Raw genomic sequence first — 16,712 nt, 5'->3', positions numbered from 1 at the left:
AGTGGAAACCCAAACATATGTCAAATATTCTGTTTGTTATGTTCATAGCCGGTAAAATAGCTCAATGGGTTGTGTGCTCACTGCTGCAATCTGTGTGTGATCTGCAGGTCACAGGTTTGAATCCTGGCAAGGCCAACTCAACCCTTCATCCTTCTGAGGTTGATAAATGAGTGCCAACTTCTGTTGGGTGATGTTGTATGGAAAGATCTTCTAATAACACATCATTATCATTGTTTCATTATCGCTTAATCTCTGGGGATTACATTCACCAGGCTATGGCAACTGACCCATTGTGGAACAAGATCACAGTTGTTATTCCCATTCCTCTGTTCTGAAAAGATCCACGCCAACGTGGTGAGAATGCAGATTCCCGCTGATAGCTCTTGATCATAATGCGTTGGCAGGTTCCAGGGTGTCTTTGGAAGGGACTTATCTGCTCATGAACAGAACTGATAGAGATCATCAGTGACCTCAAATAGATGAGGTTATCATCTGACAAATAAATAGCTGCATCAGCAATCTTCACTGTGAGGGGGTGAGAGCAGTCTCATTGGTGACCCGTAAAAGACCTTGTCGAGACTAAACCCTATCTTCCTGCTGGGTGTGCTTTGCATGTTTAGCAAAACCAAAGGGAGAGCGCCCCAGGCCACTTCAACCGAGTCTCTCGGCACAGCTTTTATTTTTTAAAACCATTCTTCCTCTCAACTGTGCCAGCTGACTGTCAGTCGCTCTTAGGTGATGTTGCACATTAAGGGTAGCATGAAGCTCCTCTAGTATCTTGTTTACAAAGTGGGCAGATTGCTGTTTCTGGAGAAAGGTATTCCAAATCTTGGCACTAATTCCCTTATGAAATCCTTAAGAGGTACATCTCTCCTGCACGTCTAAGCTCTCCCCTCCACCCCCAACCAGAGAAAACATCCACTACTACCAGGACACACTGAAAAATATTTATGCATGAGAATTGAAAGAAGTCAACCTGTAATTTAACAAATGGACCCTAAGTCGGCATGTGTGCTCCTTGGGTGGCTGTGACTGTCTTTGCCACATTGTTCTGAAGGCAACTAACACGCCATGTGTAGTAATCTTGTGCCAGGGCAGCAAACCCAGTGGCGTACCTATGTTCACATAAGGTGGAACTCATCCCACCCTTTCCTACATGGGATTGTCAATGTACAGTAGTACGCATGCATATTGTGACGATTCACTGGGTGTCATCACATCTCCCCAGGAGGAGACCTTCTGCATGAGGATAGGGAGGAGATTCTGCTACCCAATATTCCCTGTATGCATTGTTTAAGGTGGGAGGACCTCATGTGGAGGGACTCCCCTCCTGGGGATAAGGACGACCACTTGGGTAATCATCGGCACAACACCCTGACCCTAACACTCCCTACACCTCTAGTACCTTGATATGTAACTCGTCTATCCAATGCTTACATGTGCTACTGTACATCCATCCCAATCACACATACTGATACGAAGAAAACCAACAGAAGCATGTATATTAACAGTCAGATAGGTACTGAGACTAAGAAGAGGATGTACAGAGGCATGAAGAAGGGCCCATGGAACGGTGAACATCCTCCTAGCATCTGCAAAGCAGTGAACCAACGAGAAACATAAAAAGAGAAGAGGACTGATGAATGAGAGATGCAGATCGGAAAGCCACACAGTCATAGCTTCAACCAGAATATCTAGTCCTGTTGGGGGGAGCGACAGCGATTGAATTCTCCAGCATGGTAGATTCGAACGCGGAGAGAAGATCAAAGTGAATCGGAGTATAGCGGTAAGACGCCAAAGGAGTTCTCCACCTGCCAACACAAGACCGAATCCTGAAGCCAGGAAGATACTGCAGAGCTACAGCAGTCGAGAAGAGAAGCCAACGGAGCGGCAGAGGTGCACCCAGGTCCCAGGTAGCCCTGCCGACATATCTGATCCCTGTAAGAGTTAAGGGGAGATACGGGAGATCCTGAGGGGACCAAGGGGGCAAGGGTTGTTCTCCCTCCTCCCAGTAACAACAGGGACATTGCATTGAACCAGCTAGGAGGGGTCTGGGACCCTGACCGACAGGACAGTGTTGAACAAAATGTAAGGGGAAATCTTCCTCATGGTAGTACTTGGCAACAGAGTAAACCAAGAAGGCCTGCCGGAAGAAGGAAAGACACCAGGGTCTGGGACTCTAAACAATGCAAAATATATTATACAGAGAAGCTTACTCATGGCAGCACTTTGAAGCAGAGTGAACCAAGTGGGCCAAGTGGTAGAAGAGGAGAAACCCAGGATCTGGGACCCAAACAAAAGCAGATGTGATGCACAGAGTACAGAGTCTTCTTTGTGGCACCACTTGGCAGGGGAGTGAACCAAGAGAGCCAACCAGGAAAGGGAGACCGAAGAGGGTCTGGGACCAAAACCAAGATACAGCAAAGGAATCGCCCTCCAAATAGTAGCGACAGAATGGCTGACAAAAGCCTGAGAACAGTCTGGGACTGTGACAAAGCATGTTGGGAACACACTGTAAACCAAGATCCAGGGGAAGGGAGTAATTCCTCTGAGCACAGTTGGAACTTTACTAAAGAAGCCACAGGAAGGGATACATTCCCTCTGCCTGCCTTTACGAACAAAGGAAGAGAACTAGGACGAGGGGAAGGGAATCAGTCCCCCTGGAAATAGTGGAACTTTGTAGAAACAAAGGCCAGAGCAATGGTGTTATTTCCCCCCCCCCCTCACCCCCTGGTGAAGATCGGAGAGACTTTCTTTTCAAACATCTGGAGATGGGAGACAGTCTCCTTATGAAATAACGTTTGCTTTTCTTAAGACTCTTTTGTCATAGTGTATGGGACAGAATTATGGTTTTGACTCAAGGAAGTGGATTTTCAGTTGACGAGCATTCTGACAGTTCCTTTAGTTTTTAGTTTAAGGCAGGGAAACCCTCTCAGTGTTAGGGATAGCCAGGTTTTTGAATTGAATTCAAGTCTTTAACAAAATGCATGGCACCTCCTGGGTAGTTGCCTTCTTCTGCAGCCTCACAATATGCTCAATGTAATCTGAAGTGCTATCAATGAACTGTGCACTGAAATGTGTTGGTTGCTTTATCATCTTGTTTTTGATTTCCACCTACGCTGGTACGTTATCAATGTTCTGTTCACCTTAGATTTCTTTCCAGTTATGCTGTCATAATGATGAAGCAGACAGAGTGCAATGTTATTACTGATGTCAGGAGGAGGGGAATCATCAGTATTGTAATACAGGGAGTTAAATGTGCACAGCTAATGTAAACTACCAAGTGTGGCATATTTTTAGGTTTTGAGCTTAAACCTTTCTTTATAGAATTTATATTGTTCTATTTAATATTGATTCATATATGTGCCGTGATGGAGTACTCTCTGAGCAACTGGGCGATGGGGTTGGGGGACCCTGGAGGCCGGGAGTCTCCACCAGCTCCATGATGTAGAACCAGAAGGGGGTATTCAAAGGATCCCCATGCTCCCCGGCCAATTACCAGCCTTAGTAGAAATATACCATGTCGGATATTTTACCATATGGTGAGTAGTTCTCTGTACCAGCACCAGGGAGTATAGGGTAGGCATGAGTGATGGGTATCCAGGAAGATGATCCAGTGGGCAAGGAAGAGGTGGGAATGTGGGTAACTCAACTGAAAATAACACTAGTTTTTTAGAACAGCAGTGTTCAAAATATCCCACCTGAGTCTCTACGGGCCCTGTGGGAAAGGTAAAGGACAACCTAAGACCCTCTTGGCTGTAGGGAGCTATCCAATCCCAAACCTATACCCTGATATCATGACTACTCGTGTGGCACCATTTGTTTGGGGATAGACTAACTCTTACTCAGGCACCCACTATTATATTTGTATAACGACAAGGTCATGGTAGGGTAGGAACTGGTCTCACACTTTTGCCACCAGCAACTGATATTTATAAATCAACACTGTAGAAATCAGCTGGAGATTTTGTAATTTCAGAGAGAGCAAGCCAATCAAAGAGCTTGCTGGTGACATGTCCCTAGCAGACATTGCTCAGCCAATTACTTCAACGGTGGGCCAACCTATTAAAAATTAAAAGGAACACACACAAAGAAAAGGTGTGGGAGTTGGCAGCTCAAGAGGAGAGTGAGATAGTGCATGTTAAAGCATAAAAGAGAGAGGGATGTGGAAGAAGGAGAAATAGGGAGATGCCTTGATAAGAGAAAAGAGAAAAGGACAGGAGAGGTGAGGCAAAGAGAGGGGGGAGATGAGAGGTAGGACTCAGAGAAGAGGAAAGGAGAGCTGGGAAGAGGAGAGAAAGGGAGAGGATTGGAAATGACAGGACCAAAGTGGAGAAGGTGTGGGTGGATCAAAGAGGGGGCCATATGAGGTAGCAGAGGAGCAAAGGAGGGAAAACAAAGACATGTCCGCCAAGAAAGAAGTGTGCAGCAAACTTTTTGTTTACTGCTAGAAATTCAGAGTCCAAAAGAGGGAGGGGCGGTCTAAGGACCACATTCCTGAAACTGAGTTTGATTTGTCTTGTTCTGAATCCAAATATCTTTTGTCACCCCTTTGTTTTCTTTTTATCATACTAAAACCCCTTGACTAAAAGTCTGGATTCAAGTTGTCTGTTGATCGCTCTGTCTGTGATACTCCTAAGACTCCAGTGCCCTCAACCAAAAAACATTCAGTGAATATCTGCAGTTTAGTATTGATGTACTTCAGGGGTGCACACCCGTTTTACCAAAGTGCCAAATGTAACGTACATTCCTTTAGTGGTAGACGTAAGCGTATGAGGAGGGTCTGGCAGAGTTTTGGCTCTTTTGCTCCAGAGAATCTTTGAAAACATGATGTAAATAAAGGCATTTTAATCTTTACTAATTGACTTTATGTCTCTCTTTTGGTCAAAAGAACTACATGGAGTTTTGCCCGTTTCACACAACAGTGGCCGGCTGGGATGTTGTATACAACAGGGTAAGTCCAAGTGGGATATTTCTTGATTATTTTATATTTTGTGACCCTGCTTGTACTTAATTGCTTTGTACGTTTTTCTATTTTTGTGGGGCTCATTGATAGTTCATTAAGTACAACACTCTTAAGGTCTTACATAATTGCTGGTTCATTAATGCCCCTTTAGGTAATATTATGAATACTGAATAGCCAATAATTTATGTTTGCTTGGATTTGAACTTCTAGTAATGTCTGGAGCCTATTACTATTTTTGTGTCAAAGATTCCATGTACTGCTATGGATGCTGCGCCCAGGTTTGTATCTGGTTGCTGGAAGCCCTCTCAATAAATATTCTGAATATTCTCTATTAGCAAAGTATTGGTGCTGGACATTCATAAATGGTGGTCTTGTTTCACCTGCCCATCTTGAATATTTATTAAATGAACGCTTTACATCATATCTTGATCACAGGCCGAGACACAGGGTTGAATAATGGGGACTGTGGGAGAGCGCTATTTGTTGGTCAACATTTGCCAGACATACGTCTGCTCACCTTCCCACCTACATGTTATGCTTTCCCTGCCTGAGCCAATTCACCTGCTCCAACACTTTGTCATCCGACCCCTTTGGTCTCACCTAAGTCTATAGACCTCTTGGGAATACAGTTATTGCCCTGGGCGGACAGGCTTTCTTGTTGACCGCCTTACCGCCTTTACCAGCCCAAACTCTACCTCTCTGAACATCTACACTCTAATTCTCACCCTCTCCTAAGATTCTCTAAGACGCTGCAGTTGACTGTTTGCCTCACCTCTATATCAGGGACGTCATTTAGGGTTTGCCAGGGGAAAAAAAAGAAAATAATGTAATGCAAGTTCCTGGGCTGTGGCCAGCGCCATGTTGCTCTTTGCTTCTGGTTTGGCTGTCTTTCGTGTTCAGGCCTGATAGAACAGGGCTTCCACAAGTCTCCACAAGGTTCCACTTTCAACAGTGACCATAAATAAGAAAGAATAGGAAAACCAAATAATGTGTCTTTCTGGAATTCTATACAATAATTGCTAGACTCATTAAAGGTTTATTTCAGGCACACTTCAGGGGTGAGTCACTGATTTAGTCTGTTCTTAAACACCTCAACTCAGCCTTTTATTCTTCTGAGGTCAATAAATGAGTACCGACACAGGTTGGGTGATATTGTATGTATATTTTTTCTATATAAAGCGCTTAAGCGTAAGTGCTACATAATAACACATCATTATCATTTGCCCATGGACCTCTGCTTGCAATCACAGTAATTTGGTAATATGGTCTTATACACACTGATATTAATGATACATATGGTGATCCATTCTTGTATGAAATGTATATCACATTAAAGTGATATCGTAACCATAATTTTCATACAACGCTATGTAATGCCACTTCCTGTTTTGTCAAGGGGTAAAAGGTAATGTTCCATCCATTCCTGCGATATCACTTCGGGGTGGGGTCAAAAAACATCACTTCCAGTCAAGGGTCGTGTGATGTCACTTCCGCGATCCCTGCAATTTTGATGAAATGACGTCCCTGCTCTATATCTCCGCTCTACCCACCCACATCCCCAGAGGCTACCTCTACTCATTATATCTTCTTTGCATAACTATGACTTCCCTTTCCTTTGATCTCAAGGCTCTTAACCTTTCCACGTCTTTCTACCATGGCTTATCTGCACGTTCATACAATCAGAAGACCTGCCCATTGATGTTTTTCCTCCCAGTGCGCCTTAATGTTCTTAGCAAACAGCAGATTGCAAAGTTGTTTTGAGTTGCTCCCTTAAGGAAAACAGCTGGTCTTTCAGTGGCATCTACTAGATATTAGCGCAACTGCATGAGAACAGACAATTTTACAAGCGTTACAATTTTACAAACACATAGAATTACATTGGGCCTCATTCTGAGTTTAGCGGTAACCTGAACTCGTAACACTCTTCCGCCGCCTGAGATCCTGGTGCCACCGGGACATTACAAGTCCCAGCGGCCCAGGATATCAAGCAGCAGAAAGTGTAAGTCCCCATTCCTGTGATAAGACTCCACGGGAATGGGGACATGGAAGCACCAGCACTGTTACTAACATTGCTTCCATGGCAACCCTGCGTACCGTGGCTGGTGCGACCTGCCGGGCGCAGCGGCCCAGGAAGGCATAGTTGGAGTGTGGCAGTCCGGAAAGGGTGCCGGTGCGGTGCGACCAGCACTCTTATTTACGGACCGCCACCTTCGGAATGAGGCCCATTGTCTAATAAACCAAGTCTGACTATTTTATTACCTAGTTAATATCTTACTATCTAACTGAATTCCAAGGGGAAGATTCTCAAAACCTTTTTTGGCTCAGGAGATGAGATGCCATGGAAGTGAGGTAGGGACCGGTATTGCATGGGATGGGTGCTAACATGTATTTAAAGTTTGATGATGACTTACAGATGTTGCTTTGAAGTCAGTCCTGGAGCTTTCCATGGCACATGGGTTTTAACAAAATGGTCATAGCTTACACAAAAGGTCATAAGGAACATCGTAGAGCTGGTCACACTTCCAGGGGGGCTGTAATAAAAGGGTGCTATGGGTACATTTAGGGCCAATGATCAAAGTCCAGCTAGCAGAAAGGCTTGGTTTCACATGGTTTCATGACTGACAAGAAATCTCACCACAGGGCAGGACATTTGTAACAGTGCAGGATAGTGGTGTGGAAAGTCAAACAGCTTTCTAACATGTCTAGAGAGCACACTGTTTTAACAGTGGCTGGCTGTTGAGCATTGCAGACTACACAGGACACACTGTTTGATCATGGAGCAGCTGCCTGGCCCAGCAGACCTTGATGATGACATTTATTTGTTATTTATTTATTTATTGCATTTATAAAGTGCACACCAGCCCTCAGGGCGCGAAATCTTTTTACAATACAATGGACATATAGGAAGAGGGTGAGGGGCAGTTCCAAGAATTCTTCTTCGGTAAGGCCTATGGTTGCTTTTTTAGAGGTGCATTCTGGTACTTGCAGTCCTGTGATTTTTAGGGGGTCGGGCAAGATGCATTGGCATAACAACACTGGCATAAGATGGCACCCGCTCAGTGTATTTGTGAGTAGGCGTGAAAGCAGTGTGATGGGGCTTGCTGGGAGGTGGAGGGAGGCGGTTTTATCTTCGTTGTAGACCTCAGAGTTATTAGGTTCTGCTTTTATTTTCAGGTGCTTGTAATATTTTGCCTTCCTTAGTAAGAGGTATTCTTCTAGGAGTCAATTTCAGGGACGTTGACTGAAAATTCACACTCCGATATGACTATGTCAGTTGTTTTCTACTTGAAGGGAGCACGAGCTCCTGGCAAACAACAAAGGCTTTGATTGATCTCAGGGTGGCAGTATGGAAGTCGTTCACTTTCACTGGACAATCCTCAGACACAGCGTCGCCATTTCCTCATTCTCTCTCTTCCCATCCCGAGCACATCTGCTGGTGTATTGAGGTTCTGAAGATGTTTTATTAATCTCTTCTTCCGCTTCCACCCACCCCACGCACTCTGCATGCAGCCTATTCTAACTCGGACTCCTCTGTAAGTCTGTTCCACTCTTCCAGAACCCCTCTGTGCCCTATGCCAGAAGGCTTTCATTAAGGCAAGCAGATTAGTGGCACACCTCAAAGCCATCCCCATCCATTATGCAGTGTATTGTAATATCACACACCAGCATTATGCACAAGGACTTTAAATCGACGTACTTCATTTTCATGGCTTAAAAAGAGCATGCTTCTCAAGCTACCTTTCTTCATGGTTTGCAACGCTATACCCAGAGAAGCTCCCTGGGCACTGCATGCGCACCTATCGGGTCAAAGAGACCCTTTTGGAGTCTTATGTATGAAATGTTAACAAGTAATTTCCCAAACCAATTTAGCAAAGGCTGAATAATGTCAACACATCCATGTCGGGAGGATAGCTCAGGGGCAACGTGCTCGCCTTGGAAGCAAGACGACACAGAGCAGCACAGGTTCGATCCCCGGGTCCGCTTAGAAACCTATGGGTATTAAGCACGTTATAAATAACCTATTTAAAACGAGGACAACAGACAATGCATTCCAGAGTTTGTGCATCATCAAGGTTGAAGCTACAGAAACGAGGAAGAACAACCATAAACCATGCTGATATTGAATGAAGAGCAATGTTAAAGCACAATGCAAATGTGTAACAATTCAGTCCACAATACACCTATATCATCCCTCACTGTAAGTCTAAATCTATTATTATTATCTTTATTGTTTTGGTTTGTTTAAACCTTTACAATTTTACAAAATCAACCAACAATTTCAAAATGTATCAAAATTCTCCACAATTCATCAAAATACATCAAGTAAAAGAATAAAAACAAGTAACATTTCTACTAGACACAGCACATAATTTCTTAATTTTCTTAATTTTTTTGGGCTCTAGTAGGAATAGTGACATGTAAGTACAACTGATGTTTTAAAACAGTCTACTAAAAAATTATTTTCCATAAATCGCTACAATTTTCAGGTACGACATCTAATAGAAGAACCTTCATAATCTTGCTTATTAGTATTAAGCCAGACATTAACAAACACTGGAGTGACTTAAATCATCCGTGTCCTTCATTCCAAAGCACATATATCATATAGAAATGTATGAATTTTCATTGTTAAGGCAGTTAAGTTTCTGTGTAAAATTTCCTTCCATATTTTATCGCGTTCAACATTAGCTGTATCTGTTACAAATTTTGAAAAACAATTCATTCTTTCTTGGGCTAATTTAGGACAGACCAATAATAAATGCAGCAAGGTTTCTTTTTCCTCTGTTACCTTACAAAATCTACAGCCGACCTTCTGTATATTTAGATTGCGGATTGTCAAAATTTCATTCGTACTCAAAACATTGAATCTGAATCTCATTGTTCTGTTTCTAAATTGCCTCGATGGATATTTTGCTATATATTTTTCAGGATTTGGGAACCATTTCCAAAATGATACTATTTGACAGTATAAACTTGAATTCAGCAGAGTAACATTGTTTTCTAACCAATCATACGCTTTTACTGTTTCTTTAACTTTCTCATAGTTACTTAGCAACGTCTCCACTGTTAGACCCACTTTCATCAGTATTATTTCACAGGTTGCTGTTAGATCTGCCATAACATTTCCCTTTTCTACTGTTTTCAGGTGACAATACAGTGAATCTCTGTTAGCTTTCAAGCATTTTCTAAATAGTGCAAGTTTTTTTAGATGCATTGATCAGGAAATCGAGGATAGACCTAGCTCGTACCTGATTGTTTCCATAGGAGTACATTTCGGTATAAAGAACAATATTTTGCGCCATATGGAAGCTTCTAGAGTTTTCAGGAAGGGCACCATTGACTCAGGTAGAAATTCCATACCATAACTTAGGTTTGGAATAATCTCAAGTCTGTAAAATTGGATACAGGGACCCAGAGTAAATTTGCCAAATCTTCTCTCTACGGACATGATTTGATTTGTTGCTTTTTTTGCTTTCTTTAACAGATTGTTTTTCAGCAGCACATTAGGGTTAGAACTATATACTGTATAACCCAAAAATCTGAGTACTTCTTGACTCTTGATCTGTACACCACCACAATTCCAGAATGAAAAGGCAGGAGTCATCTTTTTGCTTCCGCATTGGAAGATAATTGTTTTGATGGATTGATTTTTAATTTTCTCTCATCAATGAATACTTCAAAATCATTAATCAGTCTTTGGAGGCCTATTTGTGAACCATCTAATAAAAGAAAGTCATCAGCATAGGTTATCCATCTAATGGTATGCCCTCCAAACTTTAAGCCAACCAGGCCACTAGTGTTTAACTTTTTGCCAGCTTCCGCGACATACAAATTGAAAAGTGTAGCTGCCAGTCTACAGCCTTGTTTTAGGCCATTGGCTGTCTTGATTTCATTAGATAAGAGTCCTTTGTTGTTTAATCTCACACGTATAACAGTATCTGAGTATAAGTGTATAATAACATTCAGTAAGACACTGTCAATCCCCAAGGACACTAAAGTTTTCCACAATGTAGGACGATCAACTAAGTCGAACGCTGAGGTCAGATCCATTGAAGCAATGTATATCTGATCAACAGTTTTTTGTTTCACCATGCTTATTATCTGATGTAACAGGAGACCACCCGCATCGGTACCTATGCATTTCCTAAAACCTATCTGTCTGAAGTCTAAGATCGCCTTATCATCCATCCAGGAGGTCAATTTCTCTAATACTATAGCAGCAAAGATCTTAGACTCAACATTTAGGAGAGTAATGGGTCTGTAATTTTCTGTGCTCATCCTGTCCCCTTTTTTAAATATCAGGATCACATATGACATTTTCCATGATTGAGGGATTTTTTTCTTCTTACAAATGTCACTAAACAGAGTATGGAGAAGTTTTGACCATATTCAAGAGTGGCATTTCAACATTTGGAATGATAAGTGATTAGGTCCCGGTGTGGAGGTTGATTTCGATTTCTTGATGTATTTTACGATATTTGCTTCTGTGATGTTTAATGGCCATCTATCTACATCATTATTTAAAGTTGACCAATATTCGGATGACTTTTTATATAGAGTACTGAAGTGCTCGTTCCAAGATTGAGAGTCGATTGGATTTGCCTGAGCTGAATGCTGCGCTGTTTGAGAGTTGTTTATTATAGACCAATACTTCTGGGGATTAGTAGCGCTCATTCCTTTAAGCATTGCTTCTCCATCATTTTGAGCTATCTGAGCCTTGATATTTTTTAGCCAATTTTTATATTTCTGTTTAATTAGCTTAATCTTGGATATGCACTCCAAGACATCTCCAGAGTCCTTCTTTGCCTTTCGAATTGATTTCCTCATCTCGGCTTTCTTTATTTTTACAGTCTGGCTAAATAAGTGGTTATGAATTTTACTAGCGCCTAACCCAGCGTCTTTGAAAGCTTTACTGCGTTCTAGGTTATTTTCTATGTACTCAGGAAACATATTTATGGAGTATGTTGCACATTTTATGTCATATGTAGAAAGTTCATAGTCTTGGGATAGAATGCTGTTAAATTTCCGCAATATATGTCTGGACCACTTCACAGATTTACCATGATTACTTACTTCTATCTGTATTGGAAAATGTAGTACTGCCACTTGTCTTTTTGCCCATGGCAGGGTCAGGCTTAGCATTACATGGTCACTATTAACAGATGAATGTACTTCCAGATTTTTACATTTCCAAGTGCCTTGCGTAGTCATAAATATATAATCTAGAAATGCGCGCTTGCCTCTGGCAATCCAAGTTGTTTTCGAGTTGAAAACTGGCATCATATTCCTACTTTTACAAAATTCTAACCATAATCTACCTCTATTCATTTTGTCTGAACTAGTGTGCAATAACATTTGACCCCGCAACATATCCTCTTTAGATTGATTACATTCTGCATTCAGGTCACCGGCTAAGATGATAGATCCTGTGAAGTGGTTATCTAGCCATTTATCAAAGATATCATTAAGGGATACTGGTAGGTTCACAAGCTGTTCATTGTTCTTATTACCGGCATTCCAATAAATGTTACATAACAGGATATGTTTGGTAGAAGCATTCGAGAGCAAGACAAAACTCGCTACAATAGAACAATCCATTACTATTGAGCTCTGTTCGAACACAATACTTTCCTCAATTCGATATGCTAGACTTTAACCACCACTAGGTCTTCCACGAGGACCCTGAGTTGCTAGTAAATCTATAATATTATAACCATCCATGTATATATTGCAAGTTGCCCATGTTTCTTGTAGAAAAATAAAATCAAATTCTTTTAACTTTACACAGTCAGATTCATCCTTAAGCAACTGTTTGTGGCCCCTGGAGTTCCAGGTGACTAATTTGGGGCTCTTTGTTAAAGGGGTTTCTGTGTAGATTTTAGTTGCTCTATGGACTCTCTAAGAGAGGTGGCCAACAGCCTCCATTCCTCCATGTCCTATAAGCAAGCCTTTGCCTCAGACACCACAGCTAACCCATTACCCACAACAGACCGTGTATCACTATTTTTGCCTTCATTTCCAAATCTACTATTTTATATCTTACTTTCTGTGTTTTTTGTATCGTTGTTTAGAAAAGGTACAATATCAAAACCTTTTTTTTGCAGAGAACCGAATTCTTTTAGAATCAAGTTCCTGACCAAAGGTGAGTTGATCACCAAGCGGACATAGTCATATCGATAGTTGTGTATAAAGTCAATTAGTTGTATGTCCAAAGAAGATATCAAACTTAGTTCAGGAATTTCGGCAAATAGATTTAAGATATATGGTCTGTTCAGGGCTCTTGGTCCACCCTCCTCAAAGACATAGTACATTACGAGACTTGGCTCATTAGGATATGCTGGGGCTCTGAGGTAGCTTATGTCATCGTTAAGAGGATCTGGGATATTATGGTCAACAGCTCTAGCATACATATTGCGTTCCTGCTCTCCGTCCACAGTATTTGTGCTAATGGTTTGTTGTGAGTTACTATTAGAGCTTGTCCATATCGCCGGAGCATTGATCTTTACCTCAGGCTTTTGGGACAAGGCAACTCATTTGTTTGTTAACATTTTGTCAATTAACTCACACAGTTCTTGATCTGAGGCACTCTTATCAACCTCTTCTTTTGACGTCTGTATTTTATTTACATCTATACATTTTGCAACACCTGAATTCTTTTCCTTCACGCTCTCATTGTTACCCAAATGTGCAGTAGATACCTCATTGGTTTCTATTTTTTGCTTCGTCTCATCAACACAGACTATCGATTGATCGTTAGCACTCTTTAGAATGTTATTCTGAAAGGGACCTGCAGATACCGGAGTGTTGCCTCGTGAAATCATCTCTGGATTTTTGAAGATGTCAAAGATATCCGCCACACCTCTTTCCAACATTCTTAGATTTGAGTCTATTCTATCAGATACCTCTTTATGTTTTAATACATCCGCCATTTTCAGGGGACCTTCTTCTATAGTCTTTCATGGGAACATTACAAGGTGGCTTTACCGTTTTCCTTTTCTTTTTACTGTGACGTCTGAGATTATACTTTTTTCTTCTTGGTTGAAGTCCTTAACCAACAAGTAATCTTTCATGTCTTCACTCAAGTCCACATCTCGCATGAACTTGCGAGACGACATGTTTATAGTCCCATTCTTATAGGCATTTTTTTTTCGGTTTCCTTTTTTCCCTTTCCCTTTCAGAGGTTTACAGACCTCTTTAATTGTGCAGCTAATATTTGCTTCAGCCCCTGTAGTGCTTGCCATTGGAGTAGCTGTTAAATCTACCATTAATATCTCGTTTTCTAAGGGTGTCACAGTCGAATCTGGTAGACCTTTTTTTTTAGGTAACATAGACGAGTCTGTTGTCATGCTGGTGTAATCAGGTTTATTGGCCTCTTTTGATTCAGGCTCCAAATTATGGAGCAAGGATTTTTGGTACATTTCTTCTCGTTTATCAATCTTATGTGGACCTTCATGCCATTCAGCTATAAGAGTGCGGCAAAGGTATGGCTGGGTGGCAATAGCCATTACTATTTCATTTAGCATCCTTGATTGTTTTTTTAGTTCTACAAACATCAGACTATTTAAGTTTTCATATGGCACTTCCTTGTCATGCGTTGATGGGATGCCATTGATACCTTGGAGTGTTCCTTCTTCCTCAATAGATTCCAAATGCTGAGACAAACCTAGCAAGGTTATCTCACCTGTCCCAAATATGAGGGGAGTGTTAGGATAGAGTAGGCTCCAGTTCATTGCATTCTCATCTGAGGTTTCTGTATGTTTGGGGCCTTCAGTGTAAAGACATTGAGAGGTGTTTATTGTGTCCCCATTAATAACATTTACTATCTCTCTCGGTTCAATGTTGTGAGTTTGTGCGCTATTCACATTTTCTTCATCTGTATCAGACGAAAGTGCAATTAGGGCTTCCTCTGCTAGCGCCATACTGGCTCGCCTGGTCATAATTGTTCTTAGAGTATTCAAATTACGCTTTGGTTTATTTACATTTGTGGCCATTCTTTATTTATGGGTTGGATAGCTCAATATAGCCCATTACTGCATCTTTGTTCTTCCTCTCTTAAGAGGTCGCCTGCAGCATCAATTAACTACAGAGTGCACCGTCCACATACTATCTCAGGCATCAGTACAAATGATTAGATTAACGCCCCCAATTCGTTCGTATTTGCTCACATATGCAACATCTCAAAACAAAAGGACAGTCTATGTTTTCAGCATGCCAAAACACCCCCTATCATTCTTTCGTGCAAACAAACGATTTCAACATCAAATGATTGTAATCAACGTTACCAAAATTAGCAACACCCTCCTCATGATCAGAAGGGGTAGTGTTATAACTCAGTTTCGTCCGCTCAGTTTAGTAACTCAATTTAGTGCTACAAGTGCAATAAATATATCCTTCCCCAGTACCTGTACCTGTCGCCTCCTCGCCTAACAGCCAAACAGCCAAACAGCCAGGGCACTTCCTACGCACTTCACGTGTGCGCGCACAGGTACGCGTGCCCTAGGCTGATATAGAGGCTGCCGGGAGTAGTTAGGCGGGGTTACCACAATTCACCATGAAAGGCAATAAAAACAAAAAAGGGGACTTGTTAGAGATGGAAAGAAAAAAAAAAAAAGAAAAAAAAAAGAAAAGAAAAAAAAAACGTGGCACGAACTAGTCCTCACAATCCATATAATCCACAGTGTAGGAGCTTACTTGTGTTTCAATAGGCAGCGTTTCGCCTCGAAGTAGAATGTCCTGCTTCCTCTTGCGCATACAGCTCGAACAACAGCAGGCACGGGAGGCAGAGGAGTAGGGAGAAAGCCACGAGCAGCAAACTCAGCCAAACAGCCAGGGCACTTCCTACGCACTTCACGTGCGCGCGCACAGGTGCGCGTGCCCTAGGCTGATATAGAGGCTGCTGGGAGTAGGTAGGCGGGGTTACCACAGTTCACCATGAAAGGCACTAAAAACAAAAAAGGGGACTTGTTAGAGATGGAAAGAAAAAAAAAAAAAAAACGTGGCATGAACTAGTCCTCACAGTCCATACAATCCACAGTGTAGGAGTTTACTTGTGTTTCAATAGGCAGCGTTTCGCCTTGAAGTAAAATGTCCTGCTTCCTCTTGCGCATACAGCTCGAACAACAGCAGGCACGGGAGGCAGAGGAGTAGGGAGAAAGCCACGAGCAGCAAACTCAGCCAAACAGCCAGGGCACTTCCTACGCACTTCACGTGTGCGCGCACAGGTACGCGGGTCCTAGGCTGATATAGAGGCTGCCGGGAGTAGTTAGGCGGGGTTACCACAATTCACCATGAAAGGCAATAAAAACAAAAAAGGGGACTTGTTAGAGATGGAAAGAAAAAAAAAAAAAGAAAAAAAAAAGAAAAGAAAAAAAAAACGTGGCACGAACTAGTCCTCACAATCCATATAATCCACAGTGTAGGAGCTTACTTGTGTTTCAATAGGCAGCGTTTCGCCTCGAAGTAGAATGTCCTGCTTCCTCTTGCGCATACAGCTCGAACAACAGCAGGCACGGGAGGCAGAGGAGTAGGGAGAAAGCCACGAGCAGCAAACTCAGCCAAACAGCCAGGGCACTTCCTACGCACTTCACGTGCGCGCGCACAGGTGCGCGTGCCCTAGGCTGATATAGAGGCTGCTGGGAGTAGGTAGGCGGGGTTACCACAGTTCACCATGAAAGGCACTAAAAACAAAAAAGGGGACTTGTTAGAGATGGAAAGAAAAAAAAAAAAAAACGTGGCATGAACTAGT

General features: G+C 42.1%; 1 protein-coding gene across 1 annotated transcript in view; it reads left to right on the top strand.

Annotated features, from left to right (window-relative positions):
- The window catches only part of LOC138527211 (retinitis pigmentosa 1-like 1 protein), an 823,506-nt gene that overhangs the window by 699,354 nt on the left and 107,440 nt on the right, over positions 1–16,712 (top strand). The window contains exon 12 of the mRNA XM_069638329.1: positions 4,892–4,954. Coding sequence (XP_069494430.1) covers positions 4,892–4,954 — 63 coding nt within the window. The remainder of the gene's footprint in view (positions 1–4,891; positions 4,955–16,712) is intronic.

Source organism: Ambystoma mexicanum, chromosome 14 (genome assembly GCF_040938575.1).
Source record: "Ambystoma mexicanum isolate Mex_15411 chromosome 14, UKY_AmexF1_1, whole genome shotgun sequence".
Taxonomy (NCBI): domain Eukaryota; kingdom Metazoa; phylum Chordata; class Amphibia; order Caudata; family Ambystomatidae; genus Ambystoma; species Ambystoma mexicanum.
Note: the sequence above shows the minus strand (reverse complement) of the source record. Positions and strands in the feature narration are given on the sequence as shown.